Source organism: Choristoneura fumiferana, chromosome 5 (assembly GCF_025370935.1).
Source record: "Choristoneura fumiferana chromosome 5, NRCan_CFum_1, whole genome shotgun sequence".
Taxonomy (NCBI): Eukaryota; Metazoa; Arthropoda; class Insecta; order Lepidoptera; family Tortricidae; genus Choristoneura; species Choristoneura fumiferana.
This window is the reverse complement of record NC_133476.1, coordinates 1,184,464-1,207,753: the sequence shown is the minus strand read 5'-3', so window position 1 is coordinate 1,207,753 and position 23,290 is coordinate 1,184,464. Positions and strand designations below refer to the sequence as shown.

Sequence of the window (23,290 nt, the reverse complement as noted above, 5' to 3'; positions counted from 1 at the left end):
CTCATTAATGTTTCGTGTGGGTGTTTTTTTTATTATAATTATTATCTGCAGCTGCATTAATTAAATCATTTCATATAAAACAAAGACCGATTAATTAAAAGTAACTGTTGTCGCCATCTTGCAATAATGCTGTATTAGGCGTTTTCCACCACATGCGCGGGCGCAGCGGATATGGAAATAGGATCGCGTCGCCTCCAATTATATTTATTGACGGCAGTAAATAATTATAGTGCTGCGATGCATTACAAATGTTTTAACCGAATGCGAAGAAAAGAGACACATTTGCGTTTTACTGTTTTGAAAAGTCTGTTTTTTTATTATTCAACTGGATGGCAAACGAGCAAGTGGGTCTCCTGATGGTAAGAGATCACCACCGCCCATAGACACCTGCAACACCAGGGGGATTGCAGATGCGTTGCCAACCTAGAGGCCTAAGATGGGATACCTCAAGTGCCAGTAACTTCACCGGCTGTCTTACTCTCCACGCCGAAACACAACAGTGCAAGCACTGCTGCTTCACGGCAGGATTAGCGAGCAAGATGGTGGTAGCAATCCGGGCGGACCTTGCACAAGGTCCTACCACCTGCAAAACCTGATGTTACCTATACTTATACCTTGTTTAATTTATTGACTAAGCTTTTAAGGACTCTGCATACAACGCGCCCCGTTAACGCTCCGCCGTCTGTCTATCTGTCCGTCTGTATCTTTTGAACCGTAATAGATATTGCGACACTTGGAACTTTCACAGTACCATGTATGTAGTTTATGGCAGCCGCTAATAACAAATGAATAATAATATAAAATAATTATTATTTCGTGTACGAAAATAAATAAATAAATAAAGTTTTTTTTATTGTAGGGTAGTAGGGCACCATATAAAGCACATCTTACAAACACTAAGAGGGATCACTCGATCGCATAACAAGAAACTGTGTCAGCTAGTATATAACGAATGTGCATGAAGATATGCAATAAATATAAGACATCGAAACATACGAATAACTCCTCAAATGGCTCATTTATAGCTTTATGCGTAACAACATAATAAAATAACTTCACAATTCGATCTTTAAACGAATCAAACGTTCTAACAAAGCGCCTATGCGAAATCAAACCATTCGACACGAACCGAATAAAACAAGAAACTAAGACGGCCGTCCCTGGACAAGTCGGCACAACTCTAAAATGCAATAAAGCCATAAAGGGTGTGTGCCATCGACACTTAAACTCACACCTCTTAAGGTTCCGATGCGAAGTGAATCCAAAGTGGACGATCTTAGGACATAATTACTCCGTAATTTATAGCTTAGAAATTAATGATGCGAGTTATCTCGGCGTATTTAGTCATTAAATGGACGCGATTAATTAAATGCGGGGCTAAATGTAGAATATACTCGTCTGTGTGGTGTTTAGAGTATTGCAAACACTTTTATGGTGTTTATGGTGGAGCATTAAAACTATACAGTGTGTTACCCGCAGCCGAGCTTTTTTTAAGGGAGGTTAAAGTAACTTATTTCTGTAACTTAACCTTGACATTATTTTAATTAATAAACTAAAATTCAGACTTTGTTAATTTACTAACAAAATTATAATTGCCAGCAATGTAAAGCACAGTAAATTGATAAGTAAGGGTACATAACAGCCGACAGAGAAAGAGAGAGAGAGAGAGAGAGAGAGAGAGAGAGAGAGAGAGAGAAACATTTATTTACACATATTCGATACACATAAAATACATTAGATGGAAAAAAAATAACATCGAATAGTATAAAGTGGACCCCACTCAGCATAATGTTACGGCAAGCCGCAACGCTGTATTTCAGTGGGACCCATTTAAAACTAAAACATATAAAGCATACAACATACTATGACGACACGAACGCCAGCGGAAGGAAGTTCGCAAAGAAACTTTTAATCCGGAAATAATGGCAACACTCGATCAGTTTAACCATTTTCGAAACAGATACTTTGAATTTTAATCACCCTTAACCTGCTGCCGGTAACACACTGTATAAAATCACATATAGAGGTATAAGCTATAGTCTTCCAGTGATGCGGCCGAAACGTCAAGGTAATTTTAGAAGTGATTTAGTTCTCAGCGTGCTATTAATTATTATCGAACAAAGAAAATTTAAAACAATATATATACGAGTATGTAAGATCAATAATTGGTATTTTATTGGAACGTAATTTACATCTATTATTAATTGTACCTACCTAACCATTTCTCTTTTTTTTTCTTGTGAATACAATACAATACAATAGAAATATTCTTTATTGCAACATAAACCAGTATAAGCAATAATTGTGTACAGAGACAAAATGCAGGGTAGACAAAAAGGGTAAGGTAAAAAAGGTAAAAGGGTAGAATGCTACTGCTGCTGTACTAATAGATACTGCCCTTGTCATGAATATAAAGTAACTTTCTTTCCCTTTCTTCTTTCATTTACTCTTTATTTAAAAGCACGTCTTCTTTACAAAACTTCGCACTCGCTTCACCGATAATTCATCTTCCAATGCACTTTAACACATACATGTTAACTTTGCGCATGACCGTTCAAAGTGCAACGCGATCTCGCAAAGACGTTGTAGACTCTTTCTAAAACAAAGCCCCACTGTCCATGGTTGTGAATGGGGCGCCCATTCATCTAAAGTGGGCCATTCACCGGCCCACACTTATCGAATGTCACCGGACTGTAGAGAAAACTGCTGTTCATTGATCGCTCAAAACAGTCCAGTGTATGGGACGTTTCAATGAGGATTGTTACATAGTTGGATAGCATAATTGAGTCGGTGCTTTCGAATTCCTTCCATTCGGCTGTGAAAAGCTGATGCCGAGCTGCCAGTTTTATTTGATAGATGGCGTCTATATTGACCCTATTTATTATGCATACAATGTTAATTGATAATATGTATCACCACCCTACAAAAACTATATGCGCACAACATCGTAGAATGTTCACGGGTCCACGGTGGATGCAGGCCGCTGCCAACCGAAGCGACGGAGGTCTACGGGGGAGGCCTATGTCCAACAGTGGACGTCCTACGGCTGAGATAATGATGATGATCGTAGAATGTTTACACAGCGTTATGAAATTTACACGGAGTGAAAGAAGTCCATATCAATCAGCACGCATAAGTATTGATAGCCATACATAATATGATTTTGTCAATGTATCGTTTGTCATAAATATTTTAGCTGAATCCATTCATTGTTTAAAATTGTTATAAGACAAACTTAACCTGTAGAGTTCTACAGGAAGATTATAATATTTTCTAAAAAAAATACGGTTTCAGCGGGAAACAATTATGATTAACAAAAATTATGTCAAAAATTACATTATGACTTTCAAAAACTTTGCGAATAATGACGCGAAAGAATGTAGCCCATATTTTCTGATAATCTATCATCATCATAATGTCAGCCGAAAGACGTCCACTGCTGGACATAGACCTCCCCCAAGGCTCTCCACTCAGACCGGTCTTGTGTTGTGTATGTCTTGTGCTGATAATCTATATTAAATTCATTGAATCAAGCGTTACTTTGCGTAGGCTCATATAAATAAACTACTGGGAGCGCCAAAGTTCGCATACTCTTCGCTAGTCATACCGTAATTTTTGTCCGAATCATCGTTTGTCATAACTTTTTCCCACTGAAACATTAGTTTTCTGAAATTTTTAAATGGTCACCCTATAGAAAACTATAGGTTAGGTTAGGCTTTGTTTTAAAACAATTCTGAACAATTATTGGATTCAGAGAAAAGAGTTATGACAAACGATCGTTCTGACAAACATTACATTCGGACTTCCAATAAGTCCAATAAGTAAGTAATGTGTTGAGTAAGTATGCAAGCCTTCCTTCCAAGAACTAGAAAGAACATTAATCTCGCGGGTGAGTAAAGTTATTCTTTGTAGTTCACAGACTAAATAGAATATTTTTTTTTTACCCACGATACTACACATTTCTTCTTCGTCAGAGTAAAGGTACAGCCTAAAATCAGATGATTGTACTCTCATCCGGCAGTCGTGCGTGCAACCGCGCGGTTTTAGCGCGCTGTCCCTCTTCAAAGTATAGCTTGAGAAAGAGACGGTGTCCAAAAACCGTGCTGCATAGTGTACGTAGCCTAACAGCGTGAACTGGAGCACACCGGAGCGTGAGAAAGACAAACAAACGCGCGGCAATTACACGCGGAATTCCGACGGCAGCCGAATTAAGGGACCCTGTCGCAGCAAGAGCATTTGTGGTTTCAAACTAGTCACATATACATGTAGAAACACAGTTTAGAGTTCAGAGACAGGGGGGCTTGAAGACGGGGTCGTTTTGCAGATGTACAAAAGCGAAGAATTCGGATAGTTGATTTCGACTAGAAGACTTCTACCTATTAATTATTTATTACTACGAATAATGATCAGAATAGGTAGAGTCAATTTGCCTACACTTTATCTCGGGATTCTGTAAATAATTAATCGGTATAATATTGTTTACCAATCTTAGGACTATTCAACTTTTTCTGGGTTCGAAAAATAAATCATAAATATAATACACTTTCCAACCTCTGTAAAAATAAATGCACACACACACACACACACACACACACACAAACATCACGCCTGTATTCCCAAATGGGGTAGGCAGAGCACGCGAAACGTTACCGCTTCGGAGCCACTTTTAGCAATTTTAGGTTTTAAGTTTAAAAAGAAATGCCTGCGCATTTAAAAAAAAAAGTAAATTTACTTAAAAACCTTCTTTGTTTTCGTCAGTTAAAAAGGACGACTTAACCGACCTGTAACTTAATTTTTCAATTCAACCCTTCACATGACTTTATCTTTCGGTCACTGCTTTTAAATCTTTGTCGCGTAAACTTCGAACAAATCAGACGAGGAAAAGAAGTTTATAGAAAGTGCACTGTCACTGTCGGAGCCGAGCCGGCCTTGTCTGCCGCCGAGGGTCCTGGCGCCTCGACCTTCACACCAAACAACCTCCAGCATTGTTCTTTACGACCAAACCAATTGCAGCAAGTCAAACGACAAAGGTCGCACTTCGCAAAAGTTTAAGGGCACTCGTAAAGTCAATTAAAACAATTTGTTGCGGTTAATAAACCGAAGAGGAAGTGGAACAAATGTTTATGTATTGTACATGCGAGGTGTTAATGTTCTTTGTTCGGAGATTTTTGCGTAAACAGCTTTGTTTGATGGCGCGTTATAACCGGGATCTGCTTTTTATCTCGTAAATATACAAAATAAGTGACGTGGTCTGATAAGGTGGTAAAGAAAGCTGATGAATACTTCGCGAAACAGTATAAAGTCGTTTTATCCGTGAACTTTTAAATTAAATAGGTTGGATTATATTTTGAACATGAAACTACCGTAAGACTCACTCATATTAAATGATGTTGTAGAGGGATAACTCTCGTCTTAAATCGAGTTTAGCTCGACATGTTTCGGGCTAATTGTAGCCCTTCTTTCTAGGAGCAACGCGAGTCGGCGGCTGCCGCAACACGCGCACTGCCTAGGTAGAAGGGCTAGGAAAGTAAAAAAAAACTACGTAATACTTCATTTATATTTTACTTAGCATATTTCTTTTGAAGTTGGACTTACGATGAATCGGTCAAGACTAAGTTGATGACGAATAGCATCAAACGTAGGTTAATGGTAGATGAGCATGTGATCACTATGTCAACGAGTACTTATTTGGGCCAGATAGTCTCCTTCGAAACAGACAAGGCAGAAGTACGTATTGAATGCCTGAGCTACTGGTTCCATGAAAGCACTAATGAAGGGTAACTTCCACTAGCCTTAAAACGCAGCTCGTTGACATGTGCATTGCCATCCTAACCTACGGTGCTCAGACCTGGTCTTTGACTGAGGCCAGAAGTCAAACTCAAGTTTCTATTAGCGCAGTATCCTAGGTGTTCGAAAAGCCGATAGAATAAGGAACACTGAACTGCGCTCAAAAACCCGAATTGTTGATGTGGGGACGAAAACCGCCAAACTCAAGTGGGACTGGGCAGGACATGTCTGCCGGATGCATCCGGATCGTTGGGCTAAAATCACCACTGATGTTCCAAGCGAAGGACACCGGAGCAAGGTAGGCCTAAAAGAAGGTGCGGACGTTTGGAGAGATTCCAGCCGGACTGGCAACATTTTGCCGAGACCAGAGACGAGTGAAGGAGAAAGGGAGGCCTTTGCCAGCAGTGGGACACTATATAGGCTATTTATAAAACAAAGTTAGATCTACGCATGCTGTTATAAATAAATGATTTTCGTTCTTTTTTTCTTTCTTACGCAACGGTTTTTAATGCGGTTGTCACTATCAGTTAGCTAATTTTTCACGAAAAGTATAATATATACCATGAACAAGTGACACGCCTCGGTTTCTCGCGAAGCGAGGAGTTAGATAGATTTAATTAGAATTTCTTTATGCACCTCTAGTTTTTCAAAGTCGCATCCGCGCGAAGCCGGAGCACGTCGGTAGTCAAAAATAAAGTGAACAATCATGCCCTTTTTTTTATTGAAAAATGCTTTTTAAAAATCAGTGACCTTGTTATTTAATTCCTTGATCTCAAATTGTTATTTAATTGTTACTTCTCGTTAACTTATTAATTAATATTGTTTTTTTTTTACTATTTTGACATTGAATTGTGGCACAGATATATGTAGCTTGAGACAATGCATGTAACAGTCCTAAAAAAGCTGAAACATTTTTTTTATGCCGAACTATTCTCATTAATCTTTTCATGCTATATTTTAGTCTTCACCTCAAAGTTTTCGTATGTTACTAAACTTTTCCTTCTTTTTTACTTTCCTTCGTTTCTTTAGTTATAAAATTATGTATGTATATAAATTACTAACCTTTTTATAAGTGTATTTACTAATATCATAAATTCATAATAGCATGTGCCTTTGTTACATGAAATAAATTAATTGAATTTGAATTTTATCAGTGTTTTCTTTCTCTCTTTCACCACTCTTCCGGCGACCGTATCGACATCGTTGACGCAACGGCGCGGGCGCAGCCGCTGTCGCAACCTTCACCTTGGCCGGGCGTCGACCCGCGCCGTGACCGAGGGTGTTCCGGAGGGCTGCCCGGTGAACCGGAACGGAATGGGGTCCGTTTCACGCTGGGCCGCACTAGCTTGTGGACGAGTAGGGTTTCCATATCTCAGGATTTGTCCCGAGATATCAGGATCAACCGGAATTTTTAAATCTCAGGATTATCAGAATTTTCAATAAAATTGAGTAGTTTTTTTTAGATATGTCTATTTTTTAAGAACATACACATAGGTAGGTACAGACAAGTCCTTATTATTTGGTAACAGCCACGTCCTTACAGACAGACAAGTCCTTATATTTGGTAAGTGTGTGTGTGTGTGGGAGAATTTGCAGTTAAGATTCGGGAAATTGCAGTGCAGTGCATCCGATAAGGTTTACAAGTGACTTTCTTTCATTTCGGCTCCAAGTCCGCTCTAAAAAACTTCTACACAATTATTTAGAAAATGAAGTTACTTCGATCTCACGCTCACACAAATGAATTCCAAACCGCATGGCGACTCAATAGAGCAAATTCAAAGCTTTCAAAGCGACAAATGAAATGTCAGCTTTGGATCTGTCAGTGGTGACATTACGACAACTACAACGGTGCGCGAATGAAGTCATAACGAGTGATTTTTCTATCCATTGCCCGGGCAAGATGTTTTTACACAGTGGATCAACGGGCAAATCACGCAGTGTATTTTGAATATTACTCGCCGCAGCAATGGTCGCGAGTCGAAGCCAGCCGTAATGAACTTAATACATAATGGATTAGTGATAATGGCGCCTTATTGAATCTCTGGAGTTCAGATTATGTACATTATTATATTACACATGGACAGGATTTTAATGTGGATTGCATTTGTACCTATAATATATATTTATGTAAATGTTACCTTCTGCGGCGCAGTTTGTAAACACTGAGATCTTTAGTTTATTGAAAGAAAATAGACAATAAAGCAAAACTTAATTGTTTGTTTTGCAGGACTTTGTAGCAAACTCTTTCGCCTCCACCAACCCGGCGGCTCCGCTACTGGTAGCGGAAAAGAAAGAAAAAAATAAATGTAGTTAATTTAAACTAACCTAGACTAACTCAACTTAAACTAAATTAAACAAAGTCACATGAAAGCATCATGATACGACAATCGAAGGATATACACTCTAGTTAAAAAACATAAAGTAATAACGAGTACAAGATATAGTAGCCTACCTAAATACCTACTTAAAAACCTAATACTAATTTAGATTTCAAAAGGTCTCCGTGCCATAGTGCTCGATGAGGGCTATCGTTTTTTGTCTCACTAGATGGCGCACTGTTGCTTGAGGTTTTTAAGTATGGCTTTGAAAGTCTGTTATTACGGGCGTGGAAACAAAGTTTAGATTAAAATCATATTTAATACAACTTAAAACCGTACCATAAAAAAATCGAGCATGCCACAGTGTTGCATAGTCCCCGTTTTGTTCGGAAAAAAGGGGAGGACAAAGGTTTCCGAAAGACAAAACGGTCTCAAAACACAGACATTCATTGCCCCGGAACGCATATTTGCCATAATTAATTACAGATATTGCAAAATATTCACAAAATTATTTTTATTATTATAAATAAACCCGCGTAGCTCATCCAAAACCTATGAGATTTGACATTTCGGAGACCTCACGCTACACTAGCGCCTCTAGCGGCGAATTCATTCGCGATAGCCCTCATTGGCTGGTAGCATTCCCTCGCTGAATAGCAATGACAATTTACTGAGAGACATGCCAGCCCTTTGGCCTGCACTGCAATGTCAGTAGTGTCGACCACTTTGCACTTCTTTAAATAGCCAATCAATGTCAAATCATCTCAAGTGACAATAATGACAAAACTATAATTGTTGATCCTCCTATTCCATGTAGGGATAATAAAACAGCAATAACATATATCAAATAACATACTGTCAAGTCCGAAGGCATTCGCAAAAACAGACTAAACTATCAAATGAAAATCGTGTTCCTGTCAATCATATTACATCTAAGTGTTTATATTATAAGTTTTTTGTACTGATTTATGGTGTGCAATAAAGAATATTTGTATTGTATTGTACATATAATATCGATCACAGTGCTAACGTTTCTTTATGATGAGAATGAGATGTTTTGTACAGTCACCAGCACAAATATCTGACACTACAAAGCGTGCACAAATATCTGATGCGCCTCTATTTCTAGGGCGGGTAGGACCTGTCAGATATTTTTGCACGCTCCACTGTGGCAGATATCAATCCAGGTGAATGTAAAACTGTTTACCAAGCGCACGCGCAGTGCTCTTTATTGCAGAGAGACAGCCAGGCTGAAAAAAATTACTTTGTTCATTATTTGACAGTTGTATAGCCGTGGTGGCCTAGTGGTTTGACCTATCGCCTCTCAAGCAGAGGGTCGTGGGTTCAAACCCCGGCTCGCACCTTGAGTTTTTCGAAATTCATGTGCGGAATTACATTTGATATTTACCACGAGCTTTGCGGTGAAGGAAAACATCGTGAGGAAACCTGCACAAACCTGCGAAGCAATTCAATGGTGCGTGTGAAGTTCCCAATCCGCACTGGGCCCGGGTGGGAACTATGGTCCAAGCCCTCTTGTTCTGAGAGGAGGCCTGTGCCCAGCAGTGGGACGTATATAGGCTGGGATGGATTATTTGTCAAATGCTTCTAGAAATAATAGTCTTCAGCTAAAGCAGCGTCTTCAGCAATAATGTGCGGGGATGTGTTGCAAGGGATTATAATGTTTGTCATTAACCAATAGAAACGCTTCATTTACCCAACTTGTGTGTCTGTGTGTTTGTCTGTGTATGTCTGTGGCACCGTAGCTCTTAAGCGGGCAAACCGGTTTGAATGCGACATGTTTTATCAAAATCGGTTCAGCCGTTTTCCAACTTTTTGCTGGTTAGGCTATGTACTTAACAATATTGTTGTCTTGTGTTGTGAATAATGTATCTTTCTTCTTTCTTTCAAATTGCAGCGGCTCGTTGTCAAAAGTCAAAAAAAAAATCAAATTTCAAATGATTTATTCAGTAAATAGGCCGCAATGGGCACTTTTACACGTCATTTTTTAAACTACCAGCGCTTTCGGAAAGACCATCATTGCCAAGAAGAATGCGCCGCAAGAAACTTGGCAGAAAGTCATTTTTTCATAATAATATAATTACAAATATAATACTTAAAAACTATATTATACAATTAAAGAAAAAAAAATACAAAAAATAATAATAATAAAAATACAGGGATGAGAGAGTCTAGTATTTTTATGAACAGTTCACGGCACATACCGGTACCAGTCGCCGCGACGGACACACGACATTCGCAGACATTAGCACGTGCCCATAGCAATGTGGACGCAAACCGCAGAACTGTAGCGACGCACGTGACAACGTCCGCATTTATAACACATAACCTAACCAATTTGGAGAACCATTTTGATCAAAGCTCAATTTTCAAATAAACAAAACCGCATTCAAATCGGTCCACCCGTTTAAGAGCTACGGTGCCACAGACAGACAGACACACATAGCGGTCAAACTTACAGCACCCCTCTTTTCGCGTCGGGGGTTAAAAATATAATTCAAAACGTTTATGCTAAGGACTCTTTTAAAAGTCACTTTTATTTTACTACCAGCGCTTACGGAAAGCGCGCCGCAACAAACTTGGCAAAGACATTTTTAAGATTGGTTTTTTTGGAATCTTTTTGTATTTTTTTTTGTGTCTGTATCGTTGTCCAGCGGTGGTGTAGCGGTATAGCACACGGCACGGAATGACGAGCTGGTCTTATTTTTCTGGTTTTTCTGTGCATCTATATTTCAGTTTGTATTTTCGATATAGGTTTTACGGCATGACCGTAAAAGTAACAAAAAAAAATTTGGAATTGAAAAAAAAATACAAAAAGATTCCAAAAAACCAATCTTAATTTGATTGCTTGATAACGATATCTCTTGTCCGGGTGAGCGGTTAGTTCCGATGGAGTGCCGAAAAGTTTCTCGATGAGGGCTACGGCATAGATGACGCTAGTGTCGCTAGTGAGATATGAGATGCATAGGAGAAATTCGTGTCTGTATCGTTGTCCAGCGGTGGTGTAGCGGTATAGCACTCGGCACGGAATGCCGAATTTTGCAAAATAACAGATATTTAAACGTCTAAGACCTGAGAATAGACATTCATCGTAGTGCTCGTACAAATAAACCCCCTTGCAAAAAATGGGGTACCTATGGTTTTTCCATTTTATGTGCATGAAAGCTTACTTTCTAAGCTTCAATGCCTAAAAATCTGAAAAACCATAGGTGCCCCATCTGCCCCAACCGGGGGGGCGCACCCGGGATCTCAAGCTATGTCTATGAAGACAGGTTTTCTACGCGCTTAAGTTGCTATCCACATGTCACTTTACTGAGCTTTAAATATACAATAAAGAGATGCAAGTACTTAAAAACATAATAAGAGCAAAAAGCTTAGCACAATTCAAAACACAAGGGCATTTTTTTATGTCTTCTATATTTGGATTGGTTGTTCCAAATTGGAAGAAGTCGTAAACTTTCGGCACGATCCCAGACGAGGGTACGACAGGGATCAAAAACCTTCTGGCATAGCCGCCGTCCAAATTTGACCACCATGCCCCTATATAGAGCGAACCCTAATTTAAAAATACGATTCTTTTATTAATTCACCTTATTTTCTGAGCCTAAAAAATACCCTAATGTGTAACTTAACGATGAGAGCTTTTTAAGTTTTGTGCCAACCCATACCCCTAATAACGAATTAAGGTTATCTTCGAGTCATTTTCAGCACTTTTTCCTCACCATAACTTTAGTTTAGTCCCACAATAATTACTTTTATAACCACCCCACCTCCAAATCTCCATCATGAGAGCTGTTTGCTTCATCCCAGCCCATATATGGGCCAATGCTGGGCACAGCCTTCCTTTCTGAGTTTCAATATCAAACTCGTATTAGATCGGGTCTTGATCTATACCCTGACAAGCTTGGACGAAAGGGTTCTACCAGGCATTTGACGCACGTATAAAAAAAACGTGATAAGGACAGCTGAGGCTCCTTGTGACAGGGTTCTACGGAGCGCCACATACGAACTAAGGTATAAGGGTTTATACAAGCAGAGTTGCGTCGATCAGTCGCAGGGCGGGTTTAATTGCTGCTTAGAGCATTAATATTGTATGAGCGACGCTGGCGCCTGCGCTGCGCGATCCGCCGTCGCCAGCGCTGTGGCACAAGACACAAACTTACGTCTAATGTTCATAGCGAGGGAAGTGGACAATAATCCTGGTATTTGTTAGCTTTTGGTGGGTTTTGGAAAATATATAGGTCTTCCAAAAACCGTGAGTTTAGCGGTATAGTATCACTGCGTCTAAAATGCAGCTGGTCGAAGTGTGTCTAGCAAGTAGTGCAAGTGGTCTAAGTAGCGAGTGGTCTAAAATGCAACCGATCCTAATCCGTTTTTGTCGAAACCTTTAAAAACTATAGTTGAGAGTTGCATCAAGGCGCGATCAACCACGCGGAATAAAGCTCCGCTGACTTTGATTTGACAAAGAATTTTAGACCACTTGCTACTTATAGACCAATTGCTAATTTGCTACTTACGCCAGCTGTTTTTTTTTTTGATGAAGTGATACTAACCCGATTAGCAGACAAGTGGTACTTTTACCACATGCATGTAAGTTAAAATAACATTTCTCATTTTCGGCTCCACCACAGGTCGGGTAAAACTGCTTTAGGAATTATATTTGAGAAAAATGATAATGAATTTGATTTTGATAATGGAACAAGCCGCTTTGGCATAGAGTTGAAGGAGTAGTGCAGATATTAATTAGATATTTTTTTCTGTTTTGTAAAATGAACACACATGCACACACACACAGACACAGAGGGTAGAGAGGTCGATGGTATGGTAAGAATATGAACTATAGATTATATTTTTAAGCAACTAAACTGAAATGAAATGAAATTATTTATTTCGTTTCATTTTGAACATACGCACGCAGGTGTTACAAATACTTGTATTACTTACACTGTAGAAAGAATATTATAAATGTCACGCGTCACGCATGCTCTGGGGGCATTCCACGAGAATGTCCCTTACGAAATGCTTTTGCCTTGTCTGGCAGCTAATTCAATCAAATCGGTAAAGCTCGAGAACGTAATGCCGATTTCTTAGCAAAGTCATGAATATTACCAGACTTAATATCATTTTCTCAGCCTTTTCATTAGTATTTCTAAGAACGGAATTTCGTTCATTCTCATGCCACAATTTGGCATGCAAAATCTTAATCTCATTGCAAATCAATACTAATAACCATCAACTAACAACAACTTATTGCTAACAACAGCCGCTTTCAGCCAGTGTCTTGTCCACACAGCAACTCGCTCGAAGCGTTTACGAGCTATCGGATCGGCGCGAGCGCATATATCACGATCACTCCCCACGTGTCATTAACATGTTTACATATCGGACGCTCGCTTTAATTTACCGTCCATCGCTTGTTTTATTTCCCACATTCCCGGTTGATTTATTTGGCTGGCGATAGGATTAAACGCGACACCTAGCGCGAAAAAACGGGTCCGAGTGACGTTTTGAAGTTGTGGCTTTATTAAGTGATAGATAAAATAGACATTTAAAAGATGAAAATAGCAATAGTGTAAGAATATCGTGAAATAACTCTAAGTAAAGCAACGTCTCTTTATATGTAGTAGGTGAACTATCTTGTAAGAAATAACATCGCCAGATTTTTTCGAACTTGAGAATTGAGCCCTCACCCCCCTAGATCCACAGGTTCGACCCTAGCAAATATATACGAGTATCTAATTCGCTTTTAAGAACAGTTTCTGCCATTGAATTGTGCTTCCAACAGCACTGTGTTCAGTGATTTGTCAAATTGTCTACCCGTATCTACTAGATGTGAAACGGAATAACTACCGCTCAACGATCGCTCTAACACCTATCATTTATACTGTTTCACCACAATCATCAAGCTGTCACCCAAACACGTCCGCCATCTTGTATTCACATCACAAATCCGCATAAATTCGTCAACGGAAATATAAACGTCAATCGATTCCAATTTCAAACACGAACCATAGACCGCGCGTTTACTTTTTTATAGCAATCGCGTTTGTTCAGTCAGAACACCCGCGTGGTTTTCGTGATCCATCACGTGAAAAGTAAACCGCGTTTTGCATCTGGCCAGTATTTTTTGCAGTTAAGTGCCCGTAGCGGTCGTGAACCTTTAGATCGCGGGGTCGACGACTTGCAGCTTCAGCCCGAAAAAAGGCTATAATATTACACACGTGATTTTTGTATTCAGTGGGCGTGACGCAGAGTTTTTCTAAGTAATGCTTAATGTGAGATTGAGTTTGCTGTAATGAGGCGCGGTGGCTTTGTGCAGATGCGCCTTGGGCGTCATAATCGACATTCGAAAGATATGATCCGCCATATTTTATGATTTTGAATACTATGGAATACAATGTGTGCACAAGAAAGGCGGGGGACGAGTGGCGACGGACGGATTGTCAAGCGTGCCAGTAGACCGGATATGACGACCACGACGATTCTCTTAAGAGCTAGCAACTAATGCGATACAAAAGTCTACGAAAACTTATGTAAACAAAAACACGTTTCAATAAGTGATCCTATATGTGTTCCTTTTTTTTCTTTTGAAATGCGGCACCCAAAGAACAAAAACAATAAAAACAGCACCAATAATATTTTCGAATAGTCCGTAATTTTGTAAGAACTGTAATTTTCAACTTCGTACCACAATTACTTGTAACTAACTAATCAACGTTTTTTTCAGACGCAGCAACTTCATTTTTAAGATGCGATTTCAAAAATCGACCACCAGACATTCGGAATTCAAATTCTACTCATAACAAAAATCTACTACACTACAACTGTCACTTCTCTTCGTTATTTTTCACTACTCTGTACCGTCACGGTGTTGCCATTAAAATAATTAAATTACGTAATGTTGCCAGCCCGTTTAGTTCTGCGGTCATCCGACGATTGTGACCGCGGAATGTTTTCGTCGGTACGCACGGAACACTAATCGATTTCCGAGCTAATAACCTAGAATTTAGCATCGAGTTATTCCTTAGAAATCTGAGACCGAACCTATTATAAGACGTGACGAGGAAAAACGGATAAAATGGCCGTTATGGAATAGATGAAGCAAACAATTCGGGTTTTTTTGTCGGCACCGTGTTTTGGGTTTAATATTTTACCACTCTCTGTCAAATTCATGATATTTTCTGTGACAGCTGTTTGTAACGCATTCTCTGTTTAATTTGTTCGTATTAATTCATTTAATCGTATCGCATCGGTACATTTGAAATAGGCTTATAATATAAAATTACAGAATATAAAACAATAACGACACAACACATCCAGGGAAAGGTTATTCAAATAGGCCAAGATGGCGGTAGATTTGTTAGAATAAACTAGAAGTGCAGATCTTTTAAAGATCCAGCCAGGATTTGAACCCCCATCTCTTGGCTAATCGTCCCGAGCGTGTTAAATCCAAAAACAACATACATTCTCCAATCACCTCACGCGTAACTAGGTCTCCTGCATACCTATGCCAAGAATGGCGTGTGGTAACTTAAAAAAAACTTAAATCTCGTTGAACAAACGTGCTTTTAATAAAAACAACAGGTACGTTATGAACGAAAGCTATTTTTCCGCCAAAAGCGGCGTTCGCGTAAACACGGCTTGCCGGGCGCCCGCGCAAGTTCATTGTCGCGCGATGCTACGATAAGCCAACTGGAGCAGCGCGCGCGCCGAAGCCAGAATAACAATATAACTTTATGTAAAGTTTAGGTATGTAAAAAAAAACATATCATAGTAAAATTTACATCAAGTGATATAGTACGCCTACGAGTATTTCTTACCTTTGAAAATCTCTACATCTCATGCTTCCTCTGGGTTGGTGTTTAATAAAGAGTTATTGTATTATATTGTACCAAATAGAAACTAAGCAAAGCTTGCACTATAGTTAATAGACAACAGTTAAATATACTTTCAGTTAAAAACACTAACAATGATAAAAATAAATAAATGATTTCGTGATCCCCTGTTGACATCTAAGGACGTTAAACGCATTAAAAAGAATACTTCACTTTCTTGGACAATCTATGTTCAAAACCATGCTAAGAACTTGAAAAAATAGCGACAAACACAAATATTACAACACAGCATAATTTTGTTAGATGTTGCATACATAAATTGCATTAGTATGATTAACATACTGCAAAAATTATGATAAATATAGCACATACCAGGAAACAGTACAGGCATGCGGGAATACCACAACTAATGTAAAATACCAGGCGGTAACTACCTAACTACACAACAGACACAATTATACATGGTCACGTCACATCATAAGGAACATAAATTACACATGTATTGTAAAAAATCTATTAAAATAACACAAGAACCGTGAGAACCCGCCATTAAAACGAACACAAACACACAGAACATTAATCTTCAAACGACTACCAGAATAGGGTCAATAAAAATACGTTTTTTCGCTGACCCAAAACTCAAAACTAAACCGTTAATACGCGTTCAATAAATCAATAAAAAAGTCAAGCTCCTACACCTACGAAGGTTTTAATGTGGTTTTCAACATTTTTGTGTACTTTATTACAATTTTAAATATACTAGATATAATTTATAGAATTATAAATGATAATAAATTGCTGAAAGTTCAAATGATTCACTGTTTATTTTCATATTTGTGAAGAACGTAGGTTGCAGACCACTGGTTTAATAAAAAGGAGATTGGGACACGGCGGTGTAAGTAAAACTTGTCGATGACGATTGGCCATGGCAGTGTGATGATATCACAGATCGGGTTTAAACTGCGATTTACATTTTTATTACAAAACCTGAACGCTCACGCCAATTTGAACTATTAAATAAACCGCCGATAACAATTTGATGAAAGGACCACCCAAAGTCAGCGAAAGGAAAATTCAGGACAAAATCATTAAATTACATAAAATACACATATATTCATAAACGAAAACAAAAGGATTACATAATTATAAAAAAATATTTCTATAATCGGTGCTTTTTAAAAATTCGTTACGGATCACCAAAACTGGCCATCAACAGACCGCCTGCGGCGCTCGACAATGGAACAGAAAAATAAATGTTCAAAAATGGAATCGTTATTAAGCTTGACACATTGGCGCACAAAAGCGGAATGGATTATAGAAAAATACAAACTTACCCGGAAAGATTTCAGTGGCGCTAGTATCTAACAGCAACCTTGGCTTAGTACGTGATTAACGCTAGTACCAGACTTTTCCACCGGTTTACGTAGCTTGGTGCTATACTTGTTTATGAGACGGACCAAAGATAATTTATTCAGAGACACGTGCTGGAAATGTATGAGAGCATGGGAAAGGTAATGGTCGTATAAATATTGTCGAAGGCGCAAATACGGTGAAAGTTTAAACACGACTCAATATCGAAACGTAAAGGACCACCATAAGTAGGTACACCAACTTTAAAAATATAAAGGACATTTCAATATACGGTATAGGTTCAACGTAGGCTACGTGTGAAGATAAAATTCTTTCTTATAAACATCCACTGTTGACAGTCTCTCGTTAATGGATTTTAAAAATTTTGTGCCAAATTTAAGTAACTACAACAAGGTTGAGTTTACATACACCACTTAAAAAAAAAAAAGATTTCCAAATATTCAAATTTCTACCTAAAACTCCAGACAGCCTAAATGATTTAACAAAAGAGGATCGACCTGAAACGTTACAAATCACTTTTGCAGACATAAAAGGACAACTCGTTGTCAACCCATTGTGTTAATTGTGGCAGACAGGCGAGCAAAAAACTGGCCGAATTTAAATTACAAGCCGCAGGAAAACAAAAGGATGAAAATACGCTAAGACAATGGACCCTACGCTATCCGAACGGGTTATTACGTATGATAAACATAATAAAAGGCAACGTTCTCTCTTCTCTACGCAAAACGAGGGACTTTGAGAGCTTGGAGTAAAAAGTATCAAAAATACTTTGAGATTAAAACTATGCTTGTACCAATACTTTTACGCTTTTCGACTAATATAGAGATGGTTAACATAGTAAAGCGTCAATTATTATCCAAATTTAGTCTTTAGCAGATGTATGTATAAAGAACTCTACATACAAGTGAGTTAGCGCATAAGCGAAACTAAAAGCTTTTTGAACATTTTAGTCTTCTAGAAATGACTTTCATCGTAATTCAAGCGTTTGACGCTAGAGGACGCTTCAGATGTCACGGCTGTTGTATGGTAATGTATGAGGCGAAGTCGGGAGCGGGTGCTAGCGTGGGTGACAAGGCGGCTCAGCTTTATGAATACTTGACAGTTACATGTTAATATTGACTATATGACAGTGACACTGGCGTTCATTAAAACATAATTTGCCGTTATGATAATCATGAGAAGTGACAGGAAACGTTGTCGAAATAACATAGTGCTTTAAAGAAATGCCGTATTCAATATTACATGGGTCACCGTCACAGAAATCCACTGATCGCTAGTCGCTACAAATAACATGTTCAACATGATGTTACTATAGCTAAGCAACACAGTATAATTATCCATTCATATAAAAGAAGAAACGGAATGAAAGACAAGCATCCATTGCATCTTAAGTTGACATTGGTCAGTTAAGAAAACAAAACAAATTAAAATCAACCATCAAAAACCGCTGACCACTAATTTCACACTAACACGAGACAAGAAACTAAACTGGTCGCTACAGCACATAATTGTTAGTTAATGAGCCTGGCTGATCACGCTGGCCGGCGATCGCAAGGACAGACAGACAAAGGTGCTTACAGCGCACAAGCATGTATTAATAATAATAATAATAAATAATAATAAATTTATTTCAGACCAAGGATCCATATTATTGTTAGTATGGTTTGTGCAACCTTAAAACTAGTGTTAATGGTAACAAACAGAACACACAGATAATTATTATTTATGGGCATGGAGCCCGATCCACCTCCCCAGCACTGGCGAGTCCCAGCGATCAACAACAGCGCGCAGAAGCGTGTTGCGGCTGTCGCGCACGCGCTGTAGCATGGAGGCGCTGCGCGCGCGCATGATGGCGGCAAATCCCGCCGTGTTGGACTCCAAGAACATCGCGGAAGCGCTGCAATAGCGCGGCAGCCGCAACAACGCTCTATACGCGCTGTTGTATTGAACTCGCAGGTCGCTGTATGCCTTCTGCGTATAGTTTACCCATAGGCTGCATGTATAAAATGACTGGCAGTATGCTTTAAACAGCGTGACTTTTACTGGCACAGAACATTTCGAAAACCTACGGGCCAACATGTTGCATCGGACAGCCAGCGCCCTGCGCTCCCTCTCAATATCAGTGTTGTCCCTTTGATCAGCAGTGACCCAATGACCCAAATATTTGAACTTATCCACTCTGTTTAATTTTACACCAGTAAGTAAAAAATCAGGAGCATCAGTATAACGGATGTTATCTGGTTTGAACATCATAAACTCACTCTTTTGAGCGTTGTACTTAAGTCCATTGGTCACCGCATAGGACTCGCAAATACTGAGCAGTTTCTTTAGAGCTCCGCTTGAGGGGCTCAGCAGCACCATGTCGTCTGCGTAACTAATATTATTTACACAGACTCCATTAATATGGCAACCGATACCGGTGCCACTGAGCTCCTCAATCAGCGCGTCAACGTACAGGTTGAAGAGCGTGGGAGAAGTCAGCCCCCCTGTCTCACCCCGCACTCCAACCTGTACTCATCCGAAAGTGCGTGCCCATCTCACACAATTGTTTTGACTACCATACCAGTGCATAAACAAGGATGTTATTTCTCCAGGTACGCTTGTTTCATTTTTTAATTTCTTCCAAAGCACGTCATAGGCAACAAGATCAAAGGCTTTTGACAAGTCAAGGAAAACAGCGTACACTGGCGTTTTCCTACTGGTGTAGTACTTCACCGTCTCCTTGAGACACAGGACAGCACTTTCACAAGAAAGATTCGGTCTAAAGCCAAATTGCGCATCGTTAAGTTTAATATGCTTATCCAAATACTTACCAAGGAGACTGTCAAGCACCTTGGCAATGACCGTGGCTAGAGATATCGGTCTATAATTATTAACATCTGAAGAATCAGCGGTTTTATTCTTAATTATAGGAACCACAATAGTACGCATCAAGTTTTCAGGTAGGTATGAGTGGCTTAGACACAAATTAAAAAACATGGACAACACTCTAGGCAGATGTACACCAGCGTGCTGCAGGTGCTCGATGCTGAGGCTGTCATGGCCCGGCGACTTGCCTCGCACCATTCCCCTTATAACTGCACTCACTTCCTTCGCGTAAAATTCACACTACGCTCCCTACTGACAGTCTCAGCATCTGGAACCCACCGCGCCGCTGGTCCCAACGGAGACTTTACACTGAAATGAGAGCGAAAAACATTGGCTATGCTAGCGGGATCGCACACTCCCGCCACACTCACGGGGAGGCTCGCCTTGGATTTAATCTGTTTGAACTTTTCCAAAACTGACCGAACTTTTTATTTGAGTGATGTTCAGCTATGATGTCCATTATTATTTGCTGTTGATAAAAACAAACATATAATAAAACATAATTAAACTATAAATAGAAAATTTGGCCTAAATCGCCGTCAATGGGTAAGGTGCCCAGAAGGCTGCCGTATTTCCTCGTTGTATAGCGATACTTATACGCTGTGCGAAATAGTGGCCAGCCCTCTGGTCGCCCGAGGCCTCTATTAGGCGCGTCGACAAATCTTTATACAGCCGACGCGCACTTGGCCCCAAGGCCCCAAGGTTTCAACACCAAATGCCGCAAACATGTAGCTGGTTCCCAGGGCGGCATATTTGCGGCGTTTGAGGCTTTCAGCCGAAGATGCCGCAGCGCCAGCGGTGACGCTGGTGCTTGGAACATGGGACGGTGCTAGGGTATCAACGCAAGTGGCATCCCAAACTAGCGGCCGACCCATGCTCCAAGGCACCAGCGACATTCCGTCAGGCCTCTTGCCGTCGTTCCTGGCCAGCCCGCTGGGCTCGAGGACTGCCGAACTCTCGCACTGACAAGGGCCCGACGGATGATGTCGTTAATGCTGGCGTGGCGGGAGATCCTACCAGCGCTCCGGACACATGAGAGGCCATGGTGACCCAGTATGTCCACCATGGCGCCGCATTGACAACGATGTGGCTGATTTATTGATGCCCCCAAACGTAAGCTAGCTGCCAGGCGAAAGGTGGTGTTGTCTAAAAAAGTACCTATGTTTGGAGAGGTAGCGCCTGCAGCCACAGACCCGATTCCCACTCCGCAGTCCGCAAGGAGACGAGCACGGTCTGCCGAACTAGTTGACGTTTCTAAAAGGTTTTTCCGTACTAGTTGACAGAGCGGCTCGTCCCATTGCCTCTGCGAGCAGGGATTGGCAGGCTGGTCCGTGTCGGGACAGGTTATGGACCAAACGTTCATGGCCTCGGAGCAGTGTGCAGCCTCCACAGATCCAATGGATGGATCTAATATTTTCGCTATAAGGCTTTGTGCACCATGCACCGAGGACAAGACGCAGGTAGAGCAACACAAGAAATTTTACGGATTCCAAGGCCGCCGAACCTAATGGGTAGGGTAGCCTGGGGTCCAAGATCTATCGTCAAAAGGAATATTGAAGACTGAAGTGAGTGTTTCTACGACTAATTTATCTAATTTTGAAGTCAAAGTGGGATATTTCCAAAAATGGGTTCCGCGAAAGTATATATGTAAATTTTGGGACAAAAAGACAATGCTTTGATTTAAATATACGCCTGGACTCGCACATCTCTCTGTATACGGGGCCAGACATCGGTTTACCAAGTACCAACCAATTCCCAAAACAAAGCCTAGCCCTCTCGTGAGCGCCGCGCACGTACTTATTCCACCCAGTGACATGTTTACGTTTACAGCTAATTTTGACATTTACATTATAAGAACACTCAGCAGCTTCAGACAGTGTACAAATAATACCGTCGTACATTGAGTCTAATAGTTCTCTATGACCTTTATCACAACACATTTTATCGCAGCAATCACTAAATTCTACAGGAAAATCAAATTCTCGTAATTTTTCATGACAGATGTTATGATATTTTCCATCTGGGATATATGACGCTCCCCCCCAAATAACTTTATTAACACGCTCATTATTAACAAATATTTTCGGTTTCAAAATATCAAAGTTACACTCAATACATATTGGATAGTGATCGGACCAGTACGTGTTATATAACACTGAGCATGCGTGTATTGAGGGTTGCGCCGAGCCAGTAACTAAGCAGTGGTCAAGCCAGCGGCGACACCCGTGTGCGTCACTCACGAATGCTATAGCTATCAGAAGGCAACATATACAAGTCTATACAAGTCCACACTTGCTCGTCACAGAAAGATAAAAGTTCATTTGCAAATAACTCACCGGATGAGCGTTATAGTCCCCTAACATAAATACCGACTCAGTATTATAGTTTTCAATAATAGCCGATATTTCACTGAGGCACTCTGTAAACTCCACTAGGTTTTCACTTGAGTCAGAATTAACATTTACGCCTATTTTTTAGGCTTAAGTATATAGCATGCCTAGTTCTTCCGGCTCGGCTGTGTGTGACGCACGTCACAAATGTTTAAATTTTATACTTATATTTGCCTTCACTTCCTCGCAATATTTTGGTATTAGGTTTTTTTAGAAATCACGCAATAGTGTAAGTCCGGATACGAGTGACGATTCTGAACAAAAACCTGACACAAAAACAAACTTTGAGAAAAACATTACAGCAAGAGTACATTCGAAATTCACTTCAATTGACATCCATAAAGCGACGAAGTTGCGTAACGCTAATACAGAAAGTAACGTTTAAACACTTAATAGAAAAGTGCCAAAAATGTATAAAACAATTTGCATCCTTAACTTATACCCACTTGCAGCTTAGCGGTAAGAGTGCTGGTAAAAACGAAATTCATAATTAAATGCGCTGAGCCAAGTGCCTACAGTTAACCGAGTAATACGGCCGTATTTCACTCGGTTAAATTAACATCACATTTACATTTAGTCTGTTTTTTACCCTTTTCTGCTATCGTGGTGAAAATTGGAGCATTTAAGCTAAACCGAGTTAAGTCATTTTGCTAATAGTTAATATTTTAACTACTTTCTTAAATTTCGCACCGCAGCTGACTAA

The 23,290-nt window shown here is 39.9% G+C and overlaps 2 protein-coding genes across 2 annotated transcripts in view; both read right to left on the bottom strand.

Moving 5' to 3' along the window:
• Positions 1–23,290, bottom strand: part of LOC141427895 (death-associated protein kinase related-like) — a 407,132-nt gene that overhangs the window by 53,646 nt on the left and 330,196 nt on the right. The gene's annotated exons all lie outside the window — the stretch shown is intronic.
• On the bottom strand, positions 18,964–19,804 carry LOC141427756 (uncharacterized). Its single transcript, XM_074087348.1, has one exon. The coding sequence runs from the start codon at positions 19,688–19,690 to the stop codon at positions 19,049–19,051; it is 642 nt and encodes a 213-aa protein (XP_073943449.1). The 5' UTR covers positions 19,691–19,804; the 3' UTR covers positions 18,964–19,048.

What these genes read in the sequence shown, in the direction of transcription:
- LOC141427756 (XM_074087348.1), bottom strand. Translation starts at nt 19,690, where the DNA reads ATGGTGCTGCTGAGCCCCTCAAGCGGAGCTCTAAAGAAACTGCTCAGT.